The 24,634-nt window shown below is 46.6% G+C and overlaps 1 protein-coding gene across 4 annotated transcripts in view; it reads left to right on the top strand.

The window, feature by feature from the left end:
- The window catches only part of cep126 (centrosomal protein 126), a 253,245-nt gene that overhangs the window by 68,664 nt on the left and 159,947 nt on the right, over positions 1-24,634 (top strand). For 3 of the 4 annotated variants that reach the window (XM_072476359.1, XM_072476358.1, XM_072476363.1), the window contains exon 3: positions 10,696-10,847. The exons of the other annotated variant lie outside the window; for it this stretch is intronic. In XM_072476359.1, coding sequence (XP_072332460.1) covers positions 10,696-10,847 — 152 coding nt within the window. The remainder of the gene's footprint in view (positions 1-10,695; positions 10,848-24,634) is intronic. 4 annotated transcript variants of the gene reach the window in all.

Below are 24,634 nucleotides of genomic sequence, written 5' to 3'. Positions count from 1 at the left end.
GAGGTATTGTTTCAACAGAATGCCCTTCGGAATTATTTCTGCATCAGTAATATTTCATCGTGTAAAGGAACAAATGACAGAGGACATTGAAGGTGTTCGTCTTTATGTAGATGGCATTCTTATCTGGTCTACAACTCCTGAAGAACACGAGTTGTCTTCGAGAAGTGTTCGAGAGAATACACAAGTACGGTCTGCAGCTGAACCAAGCTAAATGTATGTTTGCCGCCTGTTCTTTGAAATTCTTAGGTGACAACATTACAGCCAATGGTATCAGGCTGGATGAAGACAAAGTACAAGCCTTCAAGTCAATACAAATACTGCAAGACAAAAAAGCAGTCTTACGCTTTCTAGGATTTGTTAACTTTCTAGGAAAGTTCATCAAGAATCTTCCCAGCAGAACAACTGCATTACGTCAGCTGATCAGAAGAATACTGATTTCAACTGGACTCCGAGTCATACTGAAGAGTGAACAGATCTGAAACAACAATTGATTCAAGCTCCTAGCGTGTTGTCCTTTGACCTGTCCAGGCCCACCTGATGCTAGTCAGAATGGCATAGGTGCAGTTCTACTTCAACAAGTGTAGCTTGGGATTCAGGGAGGTGTTTAAACTTGCCCGCAGGTTCCAGCGGCCTTCATTTCCGGGAGCGGGAGAGGGAGCTGGAGCGCAGCGAGTGCAGCTTGGGATTCAGGTAGGTGTTTAAACTTGCCCCCAGGTTCCAGCGGCCTTCATTTTCGGGAGCGTGAGAGAGAGAAGGAGTCGGAGCGCAGTGAGTGCAGCTTGGGATTCAGGTAGGTGTTTAAACTTGCCCCCAGGTTCCAGTGGCCTTCATTTTCGGGAGCAGGAGAGAGAGAGGGAGCCGGAGTGCAACGAGTGCAGGTTGGGATTCAGGTAGGTGTTTAAACTTGCCCCCAGGTTCCAGTGGCCTTCATTTTCGGGAGCAGGAGAGAGAGAAGGAGCCGGAGCGCAATGAGTGCAGCTTGGGATTCAGGTAGGTGTTTAAACTTGCCCCCAGGTTCCAGCGGCCTTCATTTCCGGGAGCGGGAGAGGGAGCCGGAGCGCAGCGAGTGCAGCGTGGGATTCAGGTAGGTGTTAAACTTGCCCACACGTTCCAGCGGCCTTCATTTTCGGGAGTGTGAGAGAGAGAGGGAGCCGGAGTGTAGTGAATGCAGCTTGGGATTCAGGTAGGTGTTTAAGCTTGCCCCCAGGATCCAGCGGCCTTTATTTTCGGGAGCGGGAGAGAGAGAGGAAGCCGGAGCGCAGTGAGTGCAGCTTGGGATTCAGGTAGGTGTTTAAACTTGCCCCCAGGTTCCAGCGGCCTTCATTTTCGGGAGCAGGAGAGAGAGAGGGAGCCGGAGCGCAACGAGTGCAGCTTGGGATTCAGGTAGGTGTTTAAACTTGCCCCCAGGTTCCAGCGGCCTTCATTTTCGGGAGCGGGAGAGGGAGCCGGAGTGCAGCGAGTGCAGCTTGGGATTCAGGTAGGTGTTTAAACTTGCCCCCAGGTACCAGCAGCCTTCGTTTGCGGGAGCGGGAGAGAGAGAGGGAGCCGGAGCGCAGTGAGTGCAGCTTGGGATTCAGGTAGGTGTTTAAACTTGCCCCCAGGTTCCAGCGGCCTTCATTTTCGGGAGCGGGAGAGAGAGAGGGAGCCAGAGCGCAGCGAGTGCAGCTTGGGACTCAGGTAGGTGTTTAAACTTGCCCCAGGTTTCAGCAGCCTTCATTTTCGGGAGACAGAGAGAGTGAGGGAGCCGGAGCGCAGCGAGTGCAGCTTGGGATTCAGGCAGGTGTTTAAACTTGCCCCCAGGTTCCAGCGGCCTTCATTTCCGGGAGCGGGAGAGAGAGAGGGAGCCGGAGTGCAGCTTGGGAATCAGGTAGGGTGCTCAAGTGTTTGATTTTTACCTCTATTTAAGTTGGGCGATTGCTAAACCCGAGATACTACACTTGTAGTGTCTCCCACCCTTCCACCTCCTCTAACCTAAGGGGCTGAGTGAATATCAGGTAAGCTCTCTCTTTTCTTTTTCTTTTATCCGCAAGTTATAGCTTCAGATTTTCAGCGGGAGCAGTGGTCAGGGGTCTGTCGGGAAGGTAAGTAGCTGGGAGAAATTTAACTCTTCGTGGGTTGGTAAGTATTGTGATTGGTAAGTAAAATTCTTATTCCTTTCACTTATTCATTATTTGATATTATATTTGTAATCAGTTAAGGTAAAGTGTAAAAATGGCAGGAGATCCCAGACCCGTGTTATGCTCCTCGGACTCAATATGGGAGTTCAGGAACACGGCCGATGCCCCTGACTCCTTCACGTGCGGGAAGTGTGTCCAGCTGCAGCTCCTGTTAGACCGCATGCCGGCTCTGGAGCTGCGGATGGACTCACTTTGGAGCATCCGCGATGCTGAGGAGGTCGTGGATAGCACGTTCAGTGAGTTGGTCACACCACAGATTAGGGTTGGTGAGGGAGACAGGGAATGGGTGACCAAAAGGCAGAGAAAGAGCAGGAAGGCAGTGCAGGTGTCCCCTGCGGTCATCTCCCTCCAAAACAGGTATACCGTTTTGGATACTGTTGGGGGAGATGACTCACCGGGGAAGGCAGTAGTAGCCAGGCTCATGGCACCGTGGCTGGCTCTGCTGCACAGAAGGGCGGGAAAAAGACTGGCAGGGCTATAGTCATAGGGGATACAATCGTAAGGGGAGTAGACAGGCATTTCTGTAGTCGAAAACGAGACTCCCAAATGGTATGTTGCCTCCCGGGTGCACGGGTCAGGGATGTCTCCGATCGGCTGCAGGATATACTGAAGGGGGAGGGTGAACAGTCAGTTGTCGTGGTGCATATAGGCACCAACGATATAGGTAAAAAACGGGATGAGGTCCTACAATCAGAATTTAGGGAGTTAGGAGATAAGTTTAAAAAGTAGGACCTCAAAGGGAGTAATCTTCAGGATTGCTACCAGTGCCACGAGACAGTCAGAGTAGAAATTCAAGAATAGTCAGAATGAATAAGTGGCTTGAGAGATGGTGCAGGAGGGAGGGGTTCAGATTTTTGGGACATTGGAACCGGTTCTGGGGGCGGTGGGACCATTACAAATCGGATGATCTACACCTGGGCAGGACTGGATCCAATGTCCTAGGGGGTGCTTTTGCTAACACTGATGGGGGGGTTTCAAACTAATGTAGCAGGGGGATGGGAACCAGATTAGGAAGTCAGAGGTCAGTAAAGAGGCAGCAACTAAAGCCAATAAGGTATTAGATAATAAACTCAATGTGACTAAGGGGAAGAGTAGACAGGGAAGATATGATGAACGCAAAGGGACAGGTGGTCTGAGGTGCATTTGTTTCAATGCGAGAAGTGTAGCAGGTAAGGCAGATGAATTTAGGGCTTGGATTAGTACCTGGGAATATGATGTTATTGGTATTACGGAGACTTGGTTGAGGGAAGGGCAAGACTGAGAAACTAAATATCCCAGGGTATAGATGCTTCAGGAGGGATAGAGAGGGAGGTAAAAGGGGTGGAGGAGTTGCATTACTGGTCAGAGATGATATCACAGCTATGATTAAGGAGGGCACGTTGGAGGATTCGTGCACTGAGGCAATATGGGTAGAGCTAAGAAATAGGAAGGGTGCACTAACATTGTTGGGACTTTACTACAGGCCTCCCAAAAGCGAGCGCGAAGTAGAGGTACAAATATGTAGACAGATTATAGAAAAATGTAGGAGCAATAGGGTGGTCGTGATGGGAGATTTTAACTTCCCCAACATTGAATGGAACTCATGTAGTGTTGGAGGCGTAGATGGAGCAGAATTTGTAAGGAGCATCCAGGAGAGTTTTTTAGAGCAGTATGTAAATAGTCCAACTCGGGAAGGGGCCTTACTGGACCTGGTATTGGGGAATGATCCCGGCCAGGTGGTTAAAGTTTCAGTCGGTGATTACTTTGGGAATAGCGATCACAATTCCGTAAGTTTTAGAATACTCATGGACAAAGACGAGAGTGGTCCTAAAGAAAGAGTGCTAAATTGGGGAAAGGCCAAGTATAACAAAATTCGGCAGCAGCTAGGGAATGTGGATTGGGGGCAGCTCTTTAAGGGTCAATGCACATTTGAAATGTGGGAGTCTTTTAAGGAAAGGTTGATTAGAGTGCAGGACAGACATGTCCCTGTGAAAATGAGGGATAGAAATGGCAAGATTAGGGAACCATGGATGACAGGTGGAATTGTGAGACTAGCTAAGATGAAAAAGGAAGCATACATAAGATCTAGGCAACTTAAATCTGATGAAGCTTTGGAGGAATATCGGGAAAGTAGAACAAATCTCAAGCGCACAATAAAGAGGGCTAAAAGGGGTCATGAAATATCTTTGGCTAACAGGGTTAAGGAAAATCCCAAAGCCTTTTATTCGTATATAAGGAGCAAGAAGGTAACTAGAGAAAGGATTGGCCCACTCAAAGACAAAAGAGGGAATTTATGTGTGGAGTCAGAGGAAATGGGTGAGATTCTTAATGAGTACTTCGCATCGGTATTCACCAAGGAGAGGGACGTGACGGATGTTGAGGCTAAGGATGGATGTTTAAATACTCAAGGTCAAGTCGGCATAAGGAAGGGGGATGTTTTGGGTACTATAAAAGGCATTAAGGTGGACAAGTCCCCAGGTCCGGATGGGATCTATCCCAGGTTACTGAGAGAAGCGAGGGAAGAAATAGCTGGGGCCTTAACAGATATCTTTGCAGCATCCTTGAGCACGGGTGAGGTCCCGGAGGACTGGAGAATTGCTAATGTTGTCCCTTTGTTTAAGAAGGATAGCAGGGATAATCCAGGGAATTATAGACCTGTGAGCTTGGCGTCAGTGGTAGGCAAACTGTTGGAGAAGATACTGAGGGATAGGATCTATTCACATTTGGAAGAAAATAGACTTATAAGTGATAGGCAGCATGGTTTTGTGCAGGGAAGGTCATGTCTTACAAACCTAATAGAATTCTTTGAGGAAGTGACAAAGGTAATTGATGAGGGAAGGGCTCTAGATGTCATATACATGGTCTTCATGGATAAAGTTTCCCATGGCAGGTTGATGGAAAAAGTGAAGTCGCATGGGTCCAGGGTGTACTAGCTAGATGGATAAAGAACTGGCCGGGCAACAGGAGACAGAGAGTAGTGGTGGAAGGGAGTATCTCAAAATGGAGAAAGGTGACTAGTTCCACAGGGATCCATGCTGCGACCACTGTTGTTTGTGATATACATAAATGATCTGGACGAAGGTATAGGTGGTCTGATTAGCAAGTTTGCAGATGATACTAAGATTGGTGGAGTTGCAGATAGCGAGGAGGACTGTGAGAGAATACAGCAAAATATAAATAGATTGGAGAGTTGGGCAGAGAAATGGCAGATGGAGTTCAATCCAGGCAAATGCGAGGTGATGCATTTTGGAAGATCTAATTCAAGAGCAGACTATACGGTCAATGGAAGAGTCCTGGGGAAAATTGATGTACAGAGAGATCTGGGAGTTCAGGTCCATTGTACCCTGAAGGTGGCAACGCAGGTCGATAGAGTGGTCAAGAAGGCATACAGCATGCTTGCCTTCATCGGATGGGGTATTGAGTACAAGAGTCGGCAGGTCATGTTACAGTTGTATAGGACTTTGGTTAGGCCACATTTGGAATACTGCATGCAGTTCTGGTCACCACATTACCAGAAGGATGTAGATGCTTTAGAGAGTGTGCAGAGGTGGTTCACCTGCAGAGGGTGCTAGCTATGAAGAAAGGTTGAGTAGATTAGGATTGTTTTCGTTGGAAAGACGGACGTTGAGGTCTACAGATTTATGAGAGGTATGGACAGGGTGGCTAGCAACAAGCTTTTTCCAAGAGTGGGGGTGTCAGTTACATGGGGTCACGATTTCAAGGTGAGAGGGGGAAAGTTTAAGGGAGATGTGCATGGAAAGTTTTTTACGCAGAGGGTGGTGGGTGCCTGGAACGCTTTGCCAGTGGAGGTGGTAGAGGCCGGCACGATAGCATCATTTAAGATGCATCTAGACAGATATATGAACGGGTGGGGAACAGAGGGAAGTAGATCCTTGGAAAATAGGTGACAGGTTTAGATAAAGGATCTGGATCGGCGCAGGCTGGGAGGGCCGAAGGGACTGTTCCTGTGCTGTAATTTTCTTTGTTCTTTATTCTATTTCAATAATTGAGTTCCCATCGTCTACACATCCAGATCCATAACTGCAACTGAGTGCAGGTACTCCCAGATTGAAAAGGAGTGTCTTGGACTGCCACGATTATGTGTATGGCTTACCCAGGTGTACTGCAGAAACAAACCCAGGTGTACTGCAGAAACAAACCATCGTCCACTTGTCCACATCATTGAAAAGAATTTAAATGATATGACATCAAGATTACAACGACTTATGATGAAATTGCAGCGATCAGGGGCGGGATTCTCCGTAAACGACGCAATGTCCGCCGACCGGCGCCAAAAACGGCACGAATCAGTCCGGCATTGCGCCGCCCCAAAGATGCGGAATTCTCCACATCTTGAGGGACCGAGCCCTTACCTTGAGCGGCTAGGCCCGCGCCGGACTGATTTCCGCCCCGCACGCTGGGGGGAAAGGCCTTTGGTGCCCCGCCAGCCGGCGCGGAAATGACTTTGCCGGGCGGCGCATGCGCGGGAGCGTCAGCGGCCGCTCACAGCATCCCTGCGCATGCGCAGTGGAGGGGGTCTCTTCCGCCTCCGCCATAGTGGAGACCATGGCGAAGGCGGAAGGACAAGAGTGCCCCCACGGCACAGGCCCGCCCGCGGATCGGTGGACCCCGATCGCAGGCCAGGCCACCGTGGGGGCTCCCCCCGGGGCCAGATCGCCCCGCCCCCCCCCAGGACCCCGGAGCCCGCCCGCGCCGCCGTGTCCCGCCGTCCCAAAGGTGGTTCAATCCACGCCGGCTGCTGTGGGTTGACAGCGGCGGGACTTCGGCCCATCGCGGACCGGAGAATCGCCGGGGGATTCCTGGCGACTGGCGTGGCGCGATTCCCGCCCCCGCCAAATATCCGGTGGTGGATAATTCGCGACACGGCGGGGGCGGGATTCACGCCGGCCCCCGGCGATTCTCCGACCCGGTGTGGGGTCGGAGAATCGCGCCCATGATTTTAATCTTATATATACTCCAGGTAAAGATTTAGTCATAGCTGACACTCTGTCCAGATCCATCAACACTGCTATTCTTCAAGAGGAATCAATCAATGACATTGATTCTCACCTGCAACTTTTCAGAGAGTTACTTCCAGCCTCTGATTCAAAGCTTCAACAAATCCGTACAGAAACACAGAAAAATGCCGCTTTGACCAAAGTTATACATCATTTACAACATGAATGGCCAAAAGGTCATTGTCCACAATTCCAGAGCATACAGTCTGAACTGACTATCTTGGATGGTATTTTGCTGAGACGCGATCGAATCGGCATTCCAGACAGCATGAAGTCAGAAATGCTTACTAGACTTCACTAAGGTCATCTAGGCATAGACAAATGTAAATGCTGAGCCAGACAATCAATATATTGGCCAGATATAAATAAAGATCTCTGAGACATGATATCATCCTGTTCAACGTGTCAGACACATCAGAGTCACCAATGCAAGGAACCATTGCAACAGCATGACATCGTTACGTCACCATGGGTGAAAGTAGGTATCAATCTCTTTCATTCATTTAGCAAGGATTATATTTTAGTCATTGACTATTATCCAAATTTTCCAGAAGTCATGAAGTTGAATAATCTTACATCTAATACTGTAATCAAAGCATGGAGAGAAATATTTGCCAGACATGGTATTCCTCGTACCATCATGTCTGACAATAGCCCATATTTTTTGAGTTACGAGTGGAACGAATTTTCAACAATTTACAATTTTGACCACATCACCTCAAGCCCTCATTTCCCACAGTCCAATGGGAAGGTTGAGAAAGGCTTCCACCTAATTAAACATTTACTGAACAAATCGAAAGATTCACAATCTGATTTCTGTTTAGCACTACTTACTTATAGATCATCACCTTTATCGTCAGGATTATCTCCAGCTCAGATGTTATTTAACAGGAACATAAGAACAACTCTACCTCAACTACATATCCCTGACCCAGAACAACATCTTGCTGTGAAGAAACCTCAGCAACAGAGACTGAAACAAAAGCAGTATTTTGATCTACATGCAAAAGATTTGTCAATTCTAACAGAAAACGATACTGTTCGATTCAGATTTCCTGAAGGAGGTTGGTCTGACATTGCTCATATCATTAGGCAAATCTCTCCCAGATCTTATCTGATTAAAACTTCAGATGGTAACATTTATAGAAGAAATTGTCATGATCTATTTCAAGCCGAAGACCAAACACAGATTTTTCTTCATTTGGACTTACGTCACACAATTTCAAAGCAAGTTGAACAACAACTACATTCCAATCTGACAATCAGCAAAGGCATTGAAACTTCTTCATCACCTTTGAGATTAAGAAGATACACAAGGAGAAGAAGACCAAATCGACTGAATTTGTGAACTTTTACATAATTCTAGTGATTGTTCTGCTATGTAACCACTACATTTCAAATGTAAAATTTTCGTTTAATATTTGCAAGAACATGTTAAAAAAGGGGGGATGTAGTGATCTCTGTATATCAATATACATGATCAATATATGTAATGCAAATACAGGCAATTGAACACTAGGGCTGGGATTCTCCGCTATCCGGCGGGGAGGGCCGTGCCAGCGCCAAACAGTGGCGTGAACCACTCCAGTGTCGGGCCGCCTGGAAGGTGCGGAATCCTCTGCACCTTCAGGGGCTAGGCCAGCGCCGGCGGGGTTGGCGCCGTGCCAACTGACACCAAAAGGCCTCCGCCGGCCGGCGCAAGTTGCCGCAAGCGCGGGAGCGCCGGCGTGTTCTGGCGTGATCCCAGCGCATGCGCAGAGATATTCTCCGCACCGGCCATGGCGGACCGTTACAGCGGCCGGCGCAGAGGGAAAGGGAGCCCCCATGGCACAAGCCTGCCCACAGATCGGTGGGCCCCGATCGCAGGCCAGGCCACCGTGGGGGCCACCCCCACCCCCGGGGCCAGATCCCCCCGCACCACCCGAGGACTCCACAGGCCGCCCGCATAGCCAGGTCCCACCGGTAAGGACCTTGTTTGATTTACTCCGGCGGGACTGGCTGAAAACGGCGGCCACTAGGCCCTTCGCGGAGCGGAGAATCGCCAGGGGGGCCACTGCCAACGGCCCCCGACCGGCACGACACGATTCCCGCCCCCGCCGAAAAACTGGTGCCGGAGAATCCGGCAGCCGCTATTGGGGCAGCGGGGCGAGATTCATGTCGCCCCCCCCCCCCGGCGATTCTCTGGCCTGGCGGGGGGGCTGGAGAATCCTTCCCCTGATGTCTCACTATCAGGCCCAATATAAATGGTTTCCCCGCTCTTTCTGAAGGAGTGTGCATCAGGAGTGCAGAGAGAACAGACATAGGAAAGCTAGAGGGAGAAGAAGTTATTAGTTGTCAAAGTATTATATTGTATAATTTAATTAGTTATCTCTATAATTATTTATTTGTTTTACTAGTTTTAAGTAAAAAGAACTCATAATATTTATTTATATTACTCAATAGATTAGTTTTTCTTTACAAGAAGTCTATTGCTCATTTCATCAACTCGGCTGGTTTAAAGGAGTAATATATATATTACACAAAGTAATATAACACCCTGGCGTGAATTAGACAGTTAACAGGTAAAACCTGTCCCTGTAGATTTATTCCATTCTATCTTAACTTTGAACAATAGTGCACAGAATTTGTCTTTATGAAAAACAAAGTTGGGATAGAAATTGCTGTCATCAATTCATTTTCAGCCAGTTAATACATCTGCAAAATAATGTAAGAAGAATTTGGTCCAAGCATATTAAGGCTGCACAAAATTACTAATCATAAATTATATTCTTCTTTAGTTTATCGTTTGAAGGGGCAGCACTGGAGGCCCAGTGACTAACACTGCTGCCTCACGACGCCGAGGACCCTGGTTCGATCCCGGCCCCGGGTCACTGTCTGTGTGGGGTTTGCACATTTTCCCCATGTCTGTGTGGGTCTTACCCCCACAACCCAAGATGTGGAGGGTAGGTGGATTAGCCACACTAAATTGCCCCTTAATTGGAAAAGCAAAAAAGATGTTTAGGGTTTGACAAACAAGAACACTTTTTAATTTGCCTTGAGTTTTTATATGTTGCCAAAATTCACTTCCTGCACCTTGACATGTTGTATAGTTCTAGTTGTGAAGAAAAGTAAATGGTGAGAAACAATTTCCATTGGCTGGTGGAATTTCTTCTTAAATGCTTTAAAATATATCTAAGAAATTATATTACAAGGTTATTAGAGAATTAAGGAAGTCACATTATAACATATAATCATTTGATTTGATTCTGATAACTCCTATGTATTTGCTACATTAGATAATGCTGTGTGTGCTTTGATCTTGGTTAATATTTTTACAGTTGTGTTAGGCACATTGAATTGGTGATTGAGCTGCTGTAAATTAGACAAAGTAACTTGTTGAACTTTGAACTGAACAATTTCGTCAATTCAGATTGTGTTTCTCACTTTGTTTCTATGAACTATCATGATGCTTAAATAAAAATTTTGAAGTTCTCTGTAAATCATTGCTGCACCATCCACACAGAATGTTGTGTTATTTACAGAGCCCTTGAGGAGAAACGCAGAGAAGATGAGGAAAAAGAACAAAGGTTTCGGGAGGAGGTGCTTCAAGAACGAAAACTAAAGCAACAGGATGCAACTGAGAGATTTCAGCGAGCCCATCTCCCACCAGCACAGCGCAGGCAAAACAGAATCGGTTGGAAATAAACTTTAATAACTAAACCTTATGACTGACATCGGGGTAGTCTTTTATATTTCTGTGTACTATTTAGAATCATCATAAGCTTAAGTGGTATAGAAGATGGTCTAGCTGCTTATTTATTAACTGTTCAGGGGTCAGGGTTTCAGGGACATTACATATTGGGAGATGAAAAGCCACCGTGGACCATGCATAGGTTCTCAGCACCATTGCTTTCTTAGTCTGCTTATATTTGAAATGATAAGAGCCACAATGGACTGTAGAACAGGAAATTCCATCTATGGCATGCAGCAGCTGATATTACCTCACCTAGCCATCACTTGGGAAGCAGGGCACTTGGATAAGTTCAAGGTAATCCGGCAGAGTCAATGGGTGCGATTCAGCGGCCTTGTCGTGCCTGACTTGGTGTCAGGACGAGGCCTCTTGCAAGATTTGCAATGCTCGAAGTGTCTCGCAAGATTCAACGGTGACTCACTGGAACGAAGGAGGTTGAGGGGCGACCTGATAGAGGTATACAAAATTATGAGGGGCATAGACAGAGTGGATAGTCAGAGGCTTTTCCCCAGGGTAGAGGGGTCAATTACTAGGGGGCATAGGTTTAAGGTGAGAGGGGCAAAGTTTAGAGTAGATGTACGAGGCAAGTTTTTTACGCAGAGGGTAGTGGGTGCCTGGAACTCACTACCGGAGGAGGTAGTGGAGGCAGGGACGATAGGGACATTTAAGGGGCATCTTGACAAATATATGAATAGGATGGGAATAGAAGGATACGGACCCAGGAAGTGTAGAAGATTGTAGTTTAGTCGGGCAGTATGGTCGGCACGGGCTTGGAGGGCCGAAGGGCCTGTTCCTGTGCTGTACATTTCTTTGTTCTTTGTTCTTTGTTCTTTGACTCAGGTCAGCATATTTAAATGTGCCGTACAATCATTTAAATATACTGTTGTCAGATTCACCCGGCGCCCTGGGATTCAACAGCCGCGTCCGCTGGACCTCACCAGGACGCCATTTAGCACTGACCCACACAAACGTGGACCAGCCGTAACGGCACCTGGGGCGGTCTCCCAGGCTATTGGAACCCCCCGGGTTGTTGGGGATAAGGCAGGATTACCCTGACTCTCACTCTGGCACCTGGGTGCCATAGCACTGCCAGCCTGGTACCATCGCAGTGCCACCCAGGCATCATGGCAAGAGTGCTACCAGAGTGCCTGGGTGCTAGATTGGCACTGCCAGGGATCGAGGGGCCTTACCTGGTAGAGTGTGGGTTCCTGGGGGCGTTCCCAAGGTTGCAGGGGGGGCATCAAAAATGAAGGGGCCTGAAAGATGGGAGGGAGAGAGATCAGGACAGCCTTCCAAAATGGCACCTCGGTCTAACTGTGGCCCTGGCGGAGAGAATCTTCCCGAGGCCATACAAAAAGCAAATTATAACAGAATCACAGAATCCCTACAGTGCAGAAGGAGGCAATTTGGCCCAGCGAATCTGCACCAACCCTCTTGGAAGAGCACTCCACCCAAGCCTACTTTCCCACCCTATCCCAATAACCCCTTAACCTAACCAACACATCTCTGGGCACTAAAGGGCAATTTAGCATGGCCAATCCGCGTAACCTGCACATCTTTGGACTGTGGCTGGAAAGCGGAACATCCAGAGGAAACCCACGCAGACACGGGGTGAAAATGCAAACACCACACAGGTAATCATCCAAGGCCTGAACTGAACCCGGATCTCTGGAGCTGTGTGGCAGCAGTGCTATGCCACCATTTTGCCTGTTGAATAGTGAGATGGTTCTCAGCGCAGCAGCCACCGAGAAACCCCCCCCGCCAAACGCACTGAAACTGGACATAGAAATGTTTTGGGTGAGTTGTGTCCGGCATGATTTTGTGAAAGGCAAATCATGCTTAATCAAATTCTTTGAGGAAGTGACATGTGCTGTGGATAAAGGGAAACATGTGGATGTACTGTACTTAGATTCCCAGAAGGCATTTGATAAGGTGCGCATCAAAGGTTATTATGGAAAATAAAAGCTCATGGTGCAAGTGGTAACATGTTGGCATGGATTGAAGATTGGCTAGTTAACCGGATACAATAAATAGTTTTTTGGGGTTAGCAGGATAGAACTAGTTGGATAGTGCTGGGGCCTTAACCTTTTAGAATTTATATAAATGACTTTGATGTCGGGACTGAAGGTATGGTTGCTAAATTTGCTGGCGACACAGATAGGGAAAGTAAATTATGAAGAGGATGTAAGGAGGCTACAGAGGTACTTACATTGGTTAAGTGAGTGGACAAAGATCTGTCAAATGGAATATAATGGTGAGAGATTTCAGAGCTCTGAAAAGCAAAGGGATTTTATTGCATGAATCACAAAAGGCTAGTATGCAGGTACAGCAAGTAATTAGGAAAGCTAATAGAATGTCATTGTTTATTCTGATGGAATTGAATACAAAAATAATAATACATAGCACTACTGAGACCACATCTCTGGAATTCTTCCTCAAAAGGCTTGTTCGTATTGGGCAGGTTCAATGACGGGTGCGGACAATATTGCGAGAAGTCCAAAGTCTTGTTTTACTTGTGTAAACGTGTGATGTGATTGTTCACTCCCCTTCCCATCAATGATGGGTCAAGTTTCCTGACCTTCAACGTTGGGAATATCATTATAATAAATTGTCATATAATTATCAGGCCACTATGCTGGGATCAGATTCCCCAATGCTAAAAAGTATTCTAAGTGTGGGCATAGCTAGCGAGAAACTCCCCAGAGCCTCGAAAAGTGACTACGTTTCATTGAATAATGGTGCGGAACCGCCGAGTCTCCCTGAAAAAGCTGCCACAAATTAACTTGAAAATTTTGGAGGGAATCGCACCCTATGTTTCTAAGTCAATATGGTGTATGGCCTTCAGATTATTCCTAAAGTGTGGTGCCTTAAACTGGGCATAATACACTAGTTGAGGCCAAACTAGTGTTTACAAAGCTTCATCCCATGACTTGCTTGCTTCTGTACTCTATTATTAATAATATTTATAAATACTGTTTATAAATTCTAGGATCTTGTTTGCCTTTTTAACTGCGCTTTCAATTTACCTTTCCGTCTTCAAGGATTTGTGCACATATACCCCTGGATCTTTCTGTTCTTTCAGCCCCTTTAGAATTGCACCCGTTGTTTTATGTTGCTACCAAAATGTATCACTTTATCTTCCCTGCATTAATGCCATTTTCTACAAGTCATTTAACCAGCTTTCTATGTCCTCTTGATGTCTCCTGCCCTGTTCATAGTTAAGAAGAAAGGAGCTTACCAGCATTAACTTAGGGGGTTGACTGCCAGGGGAAACACAAGTTTGAACTGTATGGAAAGGAAGAGGATCAATAGAATCGCAACAGTGCAGAAGGAGGCCATTTTGCTCATTAGCACTCTGCCTAAGCCCACTCTCCCGCCCTATCCTTGATACCCCGCATATTGTTGAGGGCCAATTCACCTAACCTGCACATCTTTGAACACCAAGGGGCAGTTTAGCACAGCCAAGCCGCCTAACTTTAGACTGTGGGAAGAAAAACGAAGCACCCAGAGGAAACCCACACAGACATGGGGAGAATGTGCAAACTCCACACAGTCACCCAACGCTAGAATCCAAGCTGGGTCCCTGGTGCTGTGAGGCAACAGTGCCCATCACTGTACTGCCCTTCAAGAGTGGCAACTTAAGTCTGAGAGGAGTCATTGGAAGAAAAAGCAGTTGCTTAAATTGGGTTAGAAGACTGTATTTAATTACAATTTCAGCCTTAATGCTCCCCTTGTACCTTAATTTCCATTTTCAATATTGAATTTTATTTTCCATTTCCAAGCCGAACTTTGACTGGTTACACCTCTCCTAATAAATCCTAGAATCCTGAGATGAGTGACATCATTTCAATTCTCTCATTTCTGCTTATGCTTCAAACTACATTTTCCTATTTAAATCTGTGCAATGGTATCTTTCACCAAAACCGGCTTTCTTTATCAGAAAAGCACAATTCATTGCTATTCCTTTGTAAATATATTAAACATTTCTCATTTTTGAACAAAGAATCACCTAATCACTTTTCACTGTGTTGCATTCAATGGGAGAATGGCTGAGAATTGTTACATTCAGTAATTATATCATTGTCCTTTTGTAACTTGTATGTATTAATTATTAGGCTTGTGTGAGAGTAAAGTGCCAACTATAATGCTAAAAAGGACATTGGATCATTTTAATCCAAAACACATGATTCCCAGCAGGTGGAGCCATAGTAACAAAATTGTATCTTTAGCCACGTTGCATAGAATTACGTAGAAATTAGAGGAGGTCTTTTGGCTCAATGAGCAACATCCCTACTATCTGAGCCTGAAACTGTGGGATCAGGTCCTACCCGGACTTACTCAGCTCTGAAGAAGAGTCATATGGACTCAAAATCTTAACTCCGTTTCGGTCTCCACAGATGCTACCAGGCCTGCTGGGATTTTCCCGCTTTTTCTCTTTTTATTTATTCCACCCAGAACTTGATGGCCAGGGATGCAAATAAAAGGGTTGCACATTAACCTGCAAATTCTTCCAACGCACATCGATGGCAGGTGATATGAGCAGGAAAGATTCCTGGTCAGCCATGTGATGGAAAGAAAATTGCGGCTTCTACCGTCACTGTTCATAACTTCACGATGCATGTAAAAGTTCATGTTGCCACCGCAATTTGGTCTACCTGAATGGGCTGTAATACAGCAGTATCACAGAAATTAGAACACAGAAATATTCAGCCCAATGGCTTGGTGTTTATCTTTCACAAGAATGGAATCTCACGTTCTTGTCCTGTTTCTGCATTCCATCTTTGCCTTTTTGTTCAACCATCTATTTAGCCTCCTCTTAAATATTAAAATAGTATTGCTTCAATCACTAATTCTTAGAACCTATATCTTCCATTTCCTATCTTTAATATTATATTTATTTTGCAAACATCAATAAAGGAGGTATAAAGGCAAGTGGTTTGATACGGCAATGAACAGAAAGCCAGGAGAGAATGGATAGAAATTTACATAAGGCAAAGAAAATAAGTGGTTTGAAGTTGGTTGTATTTCAGAAGGGAGCATACACAATTGGAAAACTGTAACTAGATGAAGCCAAATAGTATGTTTACGTTTGCGCCAGAATGTGGCAACTATGGGCTTTTCACCATAACTTCATCGAAGCCTACTTGTGACAATAAGCAATTATTATTATTATTACATAGAAGCATACAAAGAATATAGAAGCAGGATGAGGCCATTAGGCCCTTGGACCATGCTCCGCCATTCATTATGACCATGGCTGATCAGGTTCAATAGCCTGATCTCGCCTTCCCCCCCCCCCCACCTTTATCCCTTGATCCCTTTAGCCCCAAGAGCTATATCGAATTCCACCTTGAAATTGCACATTTTGACCTCAACTACTTTCTGTGGTAGCGAATTCCAGATTCACCACTCTCTGGGTGAAGAAATTTCTCCTCACCTCATCGTAAAAGGTTTAATAATAATATTTATTTGTGTCACAAGTTGGCTTACATTAACACTGCAATGAGATTACTGTGAAAATCCCCTAGTCGCCACATTCCGGCGCCTGTTCGGGTATACAGAGGGAGAATTCAGAATGTCCAATTCATGTAAAAAGCACGTCTTTCGTGTTGCTAACTTGCTTTGTTTCTTAATTTGGCTCTGTTTAATTACGTTTGCTCAAGAGTCGTCAGGTATCTTTCGATACCGCCACAAGGTTCAAAACCTAATGCTGATTAAAGACTCGATACACCAGTTAGTAAGTTCAAAAGCAATGCTCATTTATTTACACACAGTCAAATCTACTCATGCATAAATCTCTACAACCTAAACGATCACTATTACTAAAAGCCTATATTTAGCTTCTCGTGCCCACTCAGAGGAACAATGGCCGTTGTTCGGTTCTGAGGCTGCTGGGTTGAGCTATTTACAGGATAGCAACTAGGGGCATCTATCTCATAGCGTGCGTTGACTTGGAACTTACTTGGTCTGGAGTAGCTTTGGCGGGTCTCTCCTCGCTGAAAGCCATTGCCAAGAGAGCGATTCTCTCTTGGGGAATCCTTTTTATACCCAAAAGGGCTTCGCGTGCTTTTGGGCGGGCCTTGAACTTGGCCCCAATTAATTGGGCCGTTTCCCAATCGTCCTTATCGATTTTCCTCCAATAGAGGGATGGGTCTCCTGGTTGCTGGGCGTGTCCTAGGTGGCCGTTGGTTTGCTTTCTTTTAGTCTCCTCTGGCGCCGGGGTGTCTGTCTTAGCATTGTTTACCTAAATGTTGCCTTTTGTTCCCGGGGATGGCTCATTAGTATGTAGATGGTTCTGCAGTATCGGTCTTGTCTGAGAGCTACAACTCTAATCATAGACCTTGCACCTGCTTCCATTTTCGGTATTGTCCAATTTTCCCTGCATTCTTTGCAAAGTGTCCATTTTGTAATCGGGACGTGGCCATCCCAGATGGCTACACACCCTCCTTGTGATCCTCGTGATCCTCAACGTGAAGCGTGAAGGATCACATTACTGCGTCGTCTTCGTCCTCTGAGCAAACAGGGCACCCATAATCAGACTCTACACTGCCCGATCCTATGAAACACAATTTTACCGAAATCATTTTACATACATACATTATTATAAAAGGGGCGCTATGACATTAATGCATGCATTACAGAAAAATAAAAAACCTGGAACCTCTAACTATCCTCAATAAACTATCCTCACTCAAACAGTCCCAAAAATAATCTCCAACATCTTAAACTGTACAACTAGCAGCACACAAATGTCTCTGGCCTGGCAGTCAGGCACAGAGGTTTACATTTCTTTATTGAACAGAATACATAAAGAAAAATGGATGCACTTTAATCCATGTCAAGGGGTTCGGGGGTCTGGTGAAATCCGAAAATGGGGGACTGAAACCTGTATACCAGGGCGCGAGAGCGGTAGGCTCTCTTTCGCCATTCCCTGACTCTAAGTGTCTGCACGACACTGCAAAGTATCGCCAGTACTAAGAGGTCTTCTACTACATATGATAGTACCAGGTGATAAACTTGTCACACCAGGTCGGGGTATTGTTAGCTGTCGCGGGGCTAGCTATCTCAGGGTTCTGTGTATTGCGGGGGTGGGAATCATTCATGGCTTGTGTGGTAGGGGTCAGGGGGGTACCATCCGCGCGCAACTGAAGGGATCCAGCTAAGATCCAGGTGAACAAGATGGAGGTCGTCTTCATCTTTCCGTCATTCTGTCTTCTTCTTTGTCTTCCCCTGGGGTTCCTGAGGTTCCGGAGTTCTGTGAGCACAAGCATATTATCTGTTATTATCTTGTTTCAGATCTCTTATGCCTGTCTGTCTGTCCTTTGTTGCCAATTTCCCTTTATAATTAGTCACCATCTGTGACTCCCTCATTTTAAAAAAAAACACAAATATTTGGACAAGACATCGAGAAAAATACTGACATAATGCGAGCTGTCTCGCAGCCTGTGCGATCTACATCCGAGTGTTTTAGGATGTAAATAGCATACGGAAGCAACCTAAGGGTTGCCAAAACCAAACAGGATGTGGTGTGTGTGGCTATTCTGCGAGCCATAAGCCTTGGGCTGGTTTATGTGAAACCACACAGACTTGCCATTGGGATATGTAATCTTGTATACTGAGGGGCTGACTTTGTCTGAAATGGAGTACGGTCCGGAGAATTTATGGTGTTGGAATGAACTGCGGTTGTATGGGGAAAGCATCACTTGCTGCTCTACTGCAAACTCAGTGGGGTGTACTGTTTTGTCGAAACAAGCCTTGCTCTGTTTCTTCCTGGTCCCAAGTCCCACAGCTGCTGCGAGTTGGGCTGCCTTTATGTTTTCTATCGATTGTTGTACAGCATTCTCATGCATGAGGGCTGTGACTGCGGGGCTGGCCAAATCTAGTCCTAATAAATACTCTGTCCCTTTCATGGGGCGTCCGGTCATGAGAGTGTGGGGGGCGTATCCTGTGGACATGGATACCGTGTTCCTTATAAACATTAAAGCAAATGGGAGAACTGAATTCCAGGTGCTGTTATTCTGCTGCACCATTTTCCTGAGGGTGGCTTTTCATGTCCTGTTCATCCTCTCTGCAATACCACTTGACTGGGGGTGGTGTGCTATGTGAAACTTTTGTTGAATGCCGAAAATCGTGAGGACGTTTTTCATTACACGTCCTGTGAAATGGGAGCCTTGATTGGATTCTATACTGCGGGGGAGGCCCCATTTTGTAAAGATGTGCTGTGTTAGTATTTTAGCTATTGTCTTGGCCGTATTAGTTCTCGATGGAAATGCTTCCACCCATTTTGTGAAGGTGTCGATGACCACCAACACATACTTATAACTATTTCTGCAAGGGGGTAGGGGTCCTATGAAGGCTATCCGCAGATTTGTCCAGGGTCCATTAACGGGGCGGGTATGACTAAGTTGAGCCTTTTTCGCATATCCGGATTGTTCTGGGCACAGATCAAGCAATTCTCTATATAGTGCGTAACATCGGCTTTTAAATCAGACCACCAGCAGTGTGGTCTGAAGTGGGCTGGGGTGGGTTCAATACTTTGGTATCCATGATTGTCATGCAACTGACAAATGATCTGGTTCCTGACCTGGTTGGGAACTATATAAATGCCATCCTTTAAAATCACACCGTCATGTGTGGTTATTGCATTCTTGTATTTATCATACGGGGCTGGGAAGGTACACTTTAAAACTTCCCTGAGTTTCTCGTCCTCTTTCTGTGCCTTCGCTAGATCCTGAATATTGGTCTCTGAGACCTGAACTGCGTGTACTGGGGTGCTTTCGGGGGGTTCCAAAAATAACCATGCCTGGAGCAGGCCTTCGCTAGGGCTTCTACTTTAATGTTACCGGGGGGGGGGGGGAGAACGGTGATGACTGCGAACCTTAATTATTCCATATTTTCTATCCTTCGCTGTCTTTAAGATATGGCGGAGTAATGGGGCTGAGGGTAGGGGTTTACCGTCCGCGGAAACAAATCCTCTCGTTTCCCACAGGGGTAGGAATTCCATCAAACTATTACATACATACAAGCTGTCCGAGTAGATGTCTGCTGGGGTCGGGAACGAGTCGGGGTGGTCTACAATATAAGGAATCGCTACCAGTTCTGCTGCCTGCAAGCCTTAGTGTCCTGGCAACTTTAGTGAAATCTCATCGAGAGCGCATCCCTGCGTGTCCTCTACGTAAATACCGCAACCGGTAATTCTCTTTCCATTTAACACTGTAGAGGAGCCATCCACATAAATCTTCAGGGGTGCGCACGTGTCTGTGGGCTGGGGTCTCTGGGGTGTAATACCTGCTTTCCTGGGAGGTGTTTTAGGAATAAATGGGCCTGTGTTCTGTTTTGTGGTGATGGTCTCACACTCATGAGGGGTGCCTGCATACTGCAAATTATTGGCAAGGGAGGTGTGGGTCTTGGTTCTTTTTATTGTAATGTCACGTCCCTGTAAAAGAAGGGTCCAACAGGCTGCATGGAGTTGGCTGACTGTGCCATCTTTAAGTCGGCCGTCTAACAACTGTGTTGGGGTGTGTTCTGCGAGGATGGGGTTGAGTCCTGTAATGTAGGTGAAGTACTGTACTGCCCAAAGAACTGCGAGCAGGTGCCTTTCACAGGCAGAAAATCCTTGCTCTACAGGGTCTAACACGCGTGAGGCGTATGCTAATTGGTCATGGCGTTCCTGGAGGAGCTCGGCCGAAAGGGTTTGGTTGGTGCTTGCTACTTCGATGGCGTACGGGGAAAGTGGATCTGGGACCTGTAGTGCGGGGGCTGTGCTGAGTGCTCTTTTTAAAGCATCCACGGCATCTGTATGGTTTCGGCAGTAGCCAACCAGTCTTCAAATGACCAGAGGGCGGAGACATTGTGGGGAAGGGGCAATTTGACGATCGAGTCAATTCTCTTTTTCTCGATCTCGCGTTTACCACATGTGATCACTGTTCCTTAGTAAATCACTTTCTCTTTCAAAATCTGGGCCTTCTTGGGGTTGACTTTACAACCAATTTCTTTTAAGAGTCATAGGAGTTCGGCGAGAAACGAAATGCGCTCTCCCTTTGTGTATTCCTATAGTAACAAGTCGTCTATGTACTGGACCAGACAATCGGGGCGGGAAAATTTTGCTCATCCATTTGCCAGCTGTCGGTAGAAAATGGAGGGGGAGTTGTGGAAGCCTTGTGGAAGGCACGGCCACATATATTGTTGTCCCTGGAATGTGAAGGCGAATTTGTACTGGCACGCTTTAGCCAATGGAATGGACCAAAAGCCGTTACTAATGTCCGAAACCGAAAAAAAATTTGTCTGGAGTCCCTGTTTGAGCATGGTCTCGGGACTCGTGACTATGGTGGGGGCTGCTGCTGGGGTTACGTTGTTCAGTTCCCGGTAATCAATGGTCAGTCGCCATGATCCATCCGGTTTCCTGACGGGCCAAATTGGTGCGTTGTTCGTGGAAGCTACTGATCGGAATACACCTTGATCCAACAAACTCTCTATTACTTTGGAGATTTCTCCCTCTGCTTCCTGGAGAAATCCGTACTGCTTCTAGGGTTTAGGGTCGGGACCTGTAATGTTCACAAAGCCAGCCAATTTGCCACAGTCGTGCTTGTGCTGTGCAAATGCCGCTTTGTGCTCCTGCAGGACTGCCCTAACCTGTTTGTCTGCACTAATGGCTCGAGGGTCAAACCAGAAATCTCCTACTGAGCTAATCCTGTTTACATACTCTCCTACTGTGAGCGTGGTGGGGGCTCGTGCTGCCTTTGCCATTTTCCATACACACTTGTTAACTGGGTCAAAAGAAAGGTTGTGGGAGCTCATAAAATCAATCCCTAGGATATTTTCTGCTGTCTGGGCTGATCAACCAAAACTACGGGATGCTTCGTTGTAATGTTACCTATTTGTATCGCTACAGGGGCTGTGATGTGTCCCTGTTGTAAATGACCTGTAAAACCGCTGAGTGTGATGGTGTCTGTTGTGGGCCGCGTGTCTCTCTGAAACATCGTGGAGGAATTGAGTGTGGTACGGGACCCTCGTGTGTTCCAAAGAAATTCTACGGGGTGTCCCCGAACTTTGCCTGCTACTACCGGTCTACCCGACTTGTGCCAAAGGGTGTCGCAGACCCAAGTTGGGGAGCCCGAACACCGTCAGTCGGTGCTGTTCATGTCTGCATTCTCTGAACGGGCACTAGCGCTATGGATCGGCTTTGCCCTATTCCTGTTTAGGGTGCCTGTCTGTTGGTTTCTCTGCTGCTTTTGGGGCGCGTTGCACCCTCGTGCAAAGTGTCCTAACTGTCCACAATTGTAAAATTCTTGAGCTTTGGGCTGGGGTGGGCTGTTCCTGCCCTCATTTACCCATGCGGGGTTCTGGTGTGCTTTAACTGGATTCATGTCTGCCTTCTCTTCATCGGGCTTTATAAATGCGATTTTGCTTTGGACTGATTGCTCCCAAGTGCGGGACAACCTTTTCAAAACCCATTTTTCATTGTGGGCCTCGCCTGAGGGGTCATAATTTGCGCAAGCTTTCTGTCCTGCGTCTGTCGCGTGAGAGACTAGGATTCGAGTCCATTTGGCCATATTATCTGGGGACAAATGGGCGCGGGCTAACTCTCCGAAAACTGCTGTGAAGTGTATCCACAAGCGTCCAGCAAATGCGGTGGGGTGCTCTGTTTTCTTTTGCCTACACTTGTTTAGGCATTCTACGGGTCTCCTCTGTTATAGCCAATCGCATCAAGGATCGTTGTGTGCATCTCTTGGAATGTGCCTCCTCCTACATTCTGTGCGTCGGGAAGGACTGCCATGACTGAAAGGTCGAGGCTTAAAACTGTGAGCTTCACTTGCTCCTTCTCGTCCAAGCCGTACATGGTAGCCTGCTGTTTGACTTTCGCGAAAAATTGGTGGGGGTCTGATGTGGGAAGGAACGGTGTAATTTTTCCACACGCGTCCCGTAATTGGGTCACAGATAACGGGTTTGTATAAAGGAAATCTGCATTGGTCCTGCGGTGTGTGGTTACAGGGTTCATGGGGGGGGGGGGGGGGTTCTGCCTGTTCGGTTGGGGCGCTTTCCTTTTCTGGGTTTTTTCCTGCGTACATGTCCCATGTACGTATCTATGGGCAGTCTCATTTAATTCCTGCCCGTCGGGGCCATTTTCCTGATCTAATTGGGGTCCGAATGTGCTTTGAAACCCATTTTGAATGGAAAGCAGAGATTGCAATTCTGCAATTTGCTTCCGGCACTTTGCGTGGTCTACGGAGCTCTGACTTTGTTCCGTCCTGGAAGTATAGAGTGCTCGTAGGGCTGCTTTCAAATCATTGCACTGTTTCTGCAATTTCTCAACTTATTGATCGGTCTCTTGTCTTACCAAGACCACATTGCGTGTCCTGGTAGGCCTTATATTGCGTTTGGAAACTACTCAAATGCGCGAGACAAGACTGGTGTGCCCACTTGGCATCATCCGCCTCTCTGTCCCTTGCTGCTAACTGCTCTTTTAAATCTCTATTCCCCTTCTCTACTTTGCTCACGTCTACCTCACTACTTCTGTCTCTCTCCTCTATCTCTCTACGGAGCGTCCTAATGACCTCCTCTGTGCCTCGCAATTGTGCCAAACAGGTCACGATTGCCATCGGCTTACGAGCTTTCCCCAAGCTCTTCTTGTGTATCTCTGACAGGTTCTCCCACCAAGTATGTCCTATACTCCCGGGACCTATTTCATCATTGGCGCAGAATTCACTCCAAAGGGGCCATCATTTCACTTTGAGATATTTCCTGATCTCATCTTCCCAAATGGGACACTGTCCTACTCTACTGGTTGCTGCGACCTCAAATTCCTGGGGGTTCATCAGGCGTTCCATTGCCTTCATTGCCATTTTCTCTATCTAGGTTCTGTACTAAATTTGGAACAGGGGGTAATAAAGTGGTGATGTAAACACAGGTACGGCTTACGCTAATTTCCGGCCTACAAAACTCCCGACAGTTTTACTCAACAAAATCTCTCAGGTTTACCCTATATCCCTGTTAGTACGCATGCATTAACACACTTCCGAATCTCGGAGGCTTGATCAGTACTGTTCTTACGCTTGTGGTTTTCTGTTTCCAATTGGATTCTCAATTCAAATTTGGGTTCTCTCGGAGTAGTTAGGCCACTTCTAGGTCGAGTTCCACCAGAGTCGCCAGTAAATGTTGTGAACTTGCTGTTGTTTCTTAACTTGGCTCTGTTTAATTATGTTTGCTCAAGTTTCGCCAGGTACCTTTCGATACCGCCACAAGGTTCAAAACCGAATACTGATCAAAGACTCGATACACCAGTTAGTAAGTTCAAAAGCAATGCTCATTTATTTACACACAGTCAAATCTACTCATGCATAAAACTCTACAACCTAAACTATCACTATTACTAAAAGCCTATACTTAGCTTTGGGTTCCCACTCAGTCAGTGGAACAATGGCCGTTGCTCGGTTCTGAGGCTGCTGGCTTGAGCTGTTTACAGGATAGCAACCAGGAGCGTCTATCTCGTAGCGTGCGTTGACTTGGAACTTACTTGGTCTGGAGTAGCTTTGGCGGATCTCTCCTCGCTGAGAGCCACGGCCAAGAGAGCGATTCTCTCTTGGGGAATCCTTTTTATACCCAAAAGGGCTTTGCGCGCTTTTGGGCGGGCCTTGAACTTGGCCCCAATTAATTGGGCCGTTTCCCAATCGTTCTTATCGATTTTCCTCCAATAGAGGGGTGGGTTCCCTGGTGGCTGGGCGTGTCCAAGG

Source organism: Scyliorhinus torazame, chromosome 15 (genome assembly GCF_047496885.1).
Source record: "Scyliorhinus torazame isolate Kashiwa2021f chromosome 15, sScyTor2.1, whole genome shotgun sequence".
In the NCBI taxonomy this organism is placed as follows: domain Eukaryota; kingdom Metazoa; phylum Chordata; class Chondrichthyes; order Carcharhiniformes; family Scyliorhinidae; genus Scyliorhinus; species Scyliorhinus torazame.
This window is presented reverse-complemented; position numbering and strand designations above follow the sequence as displayed.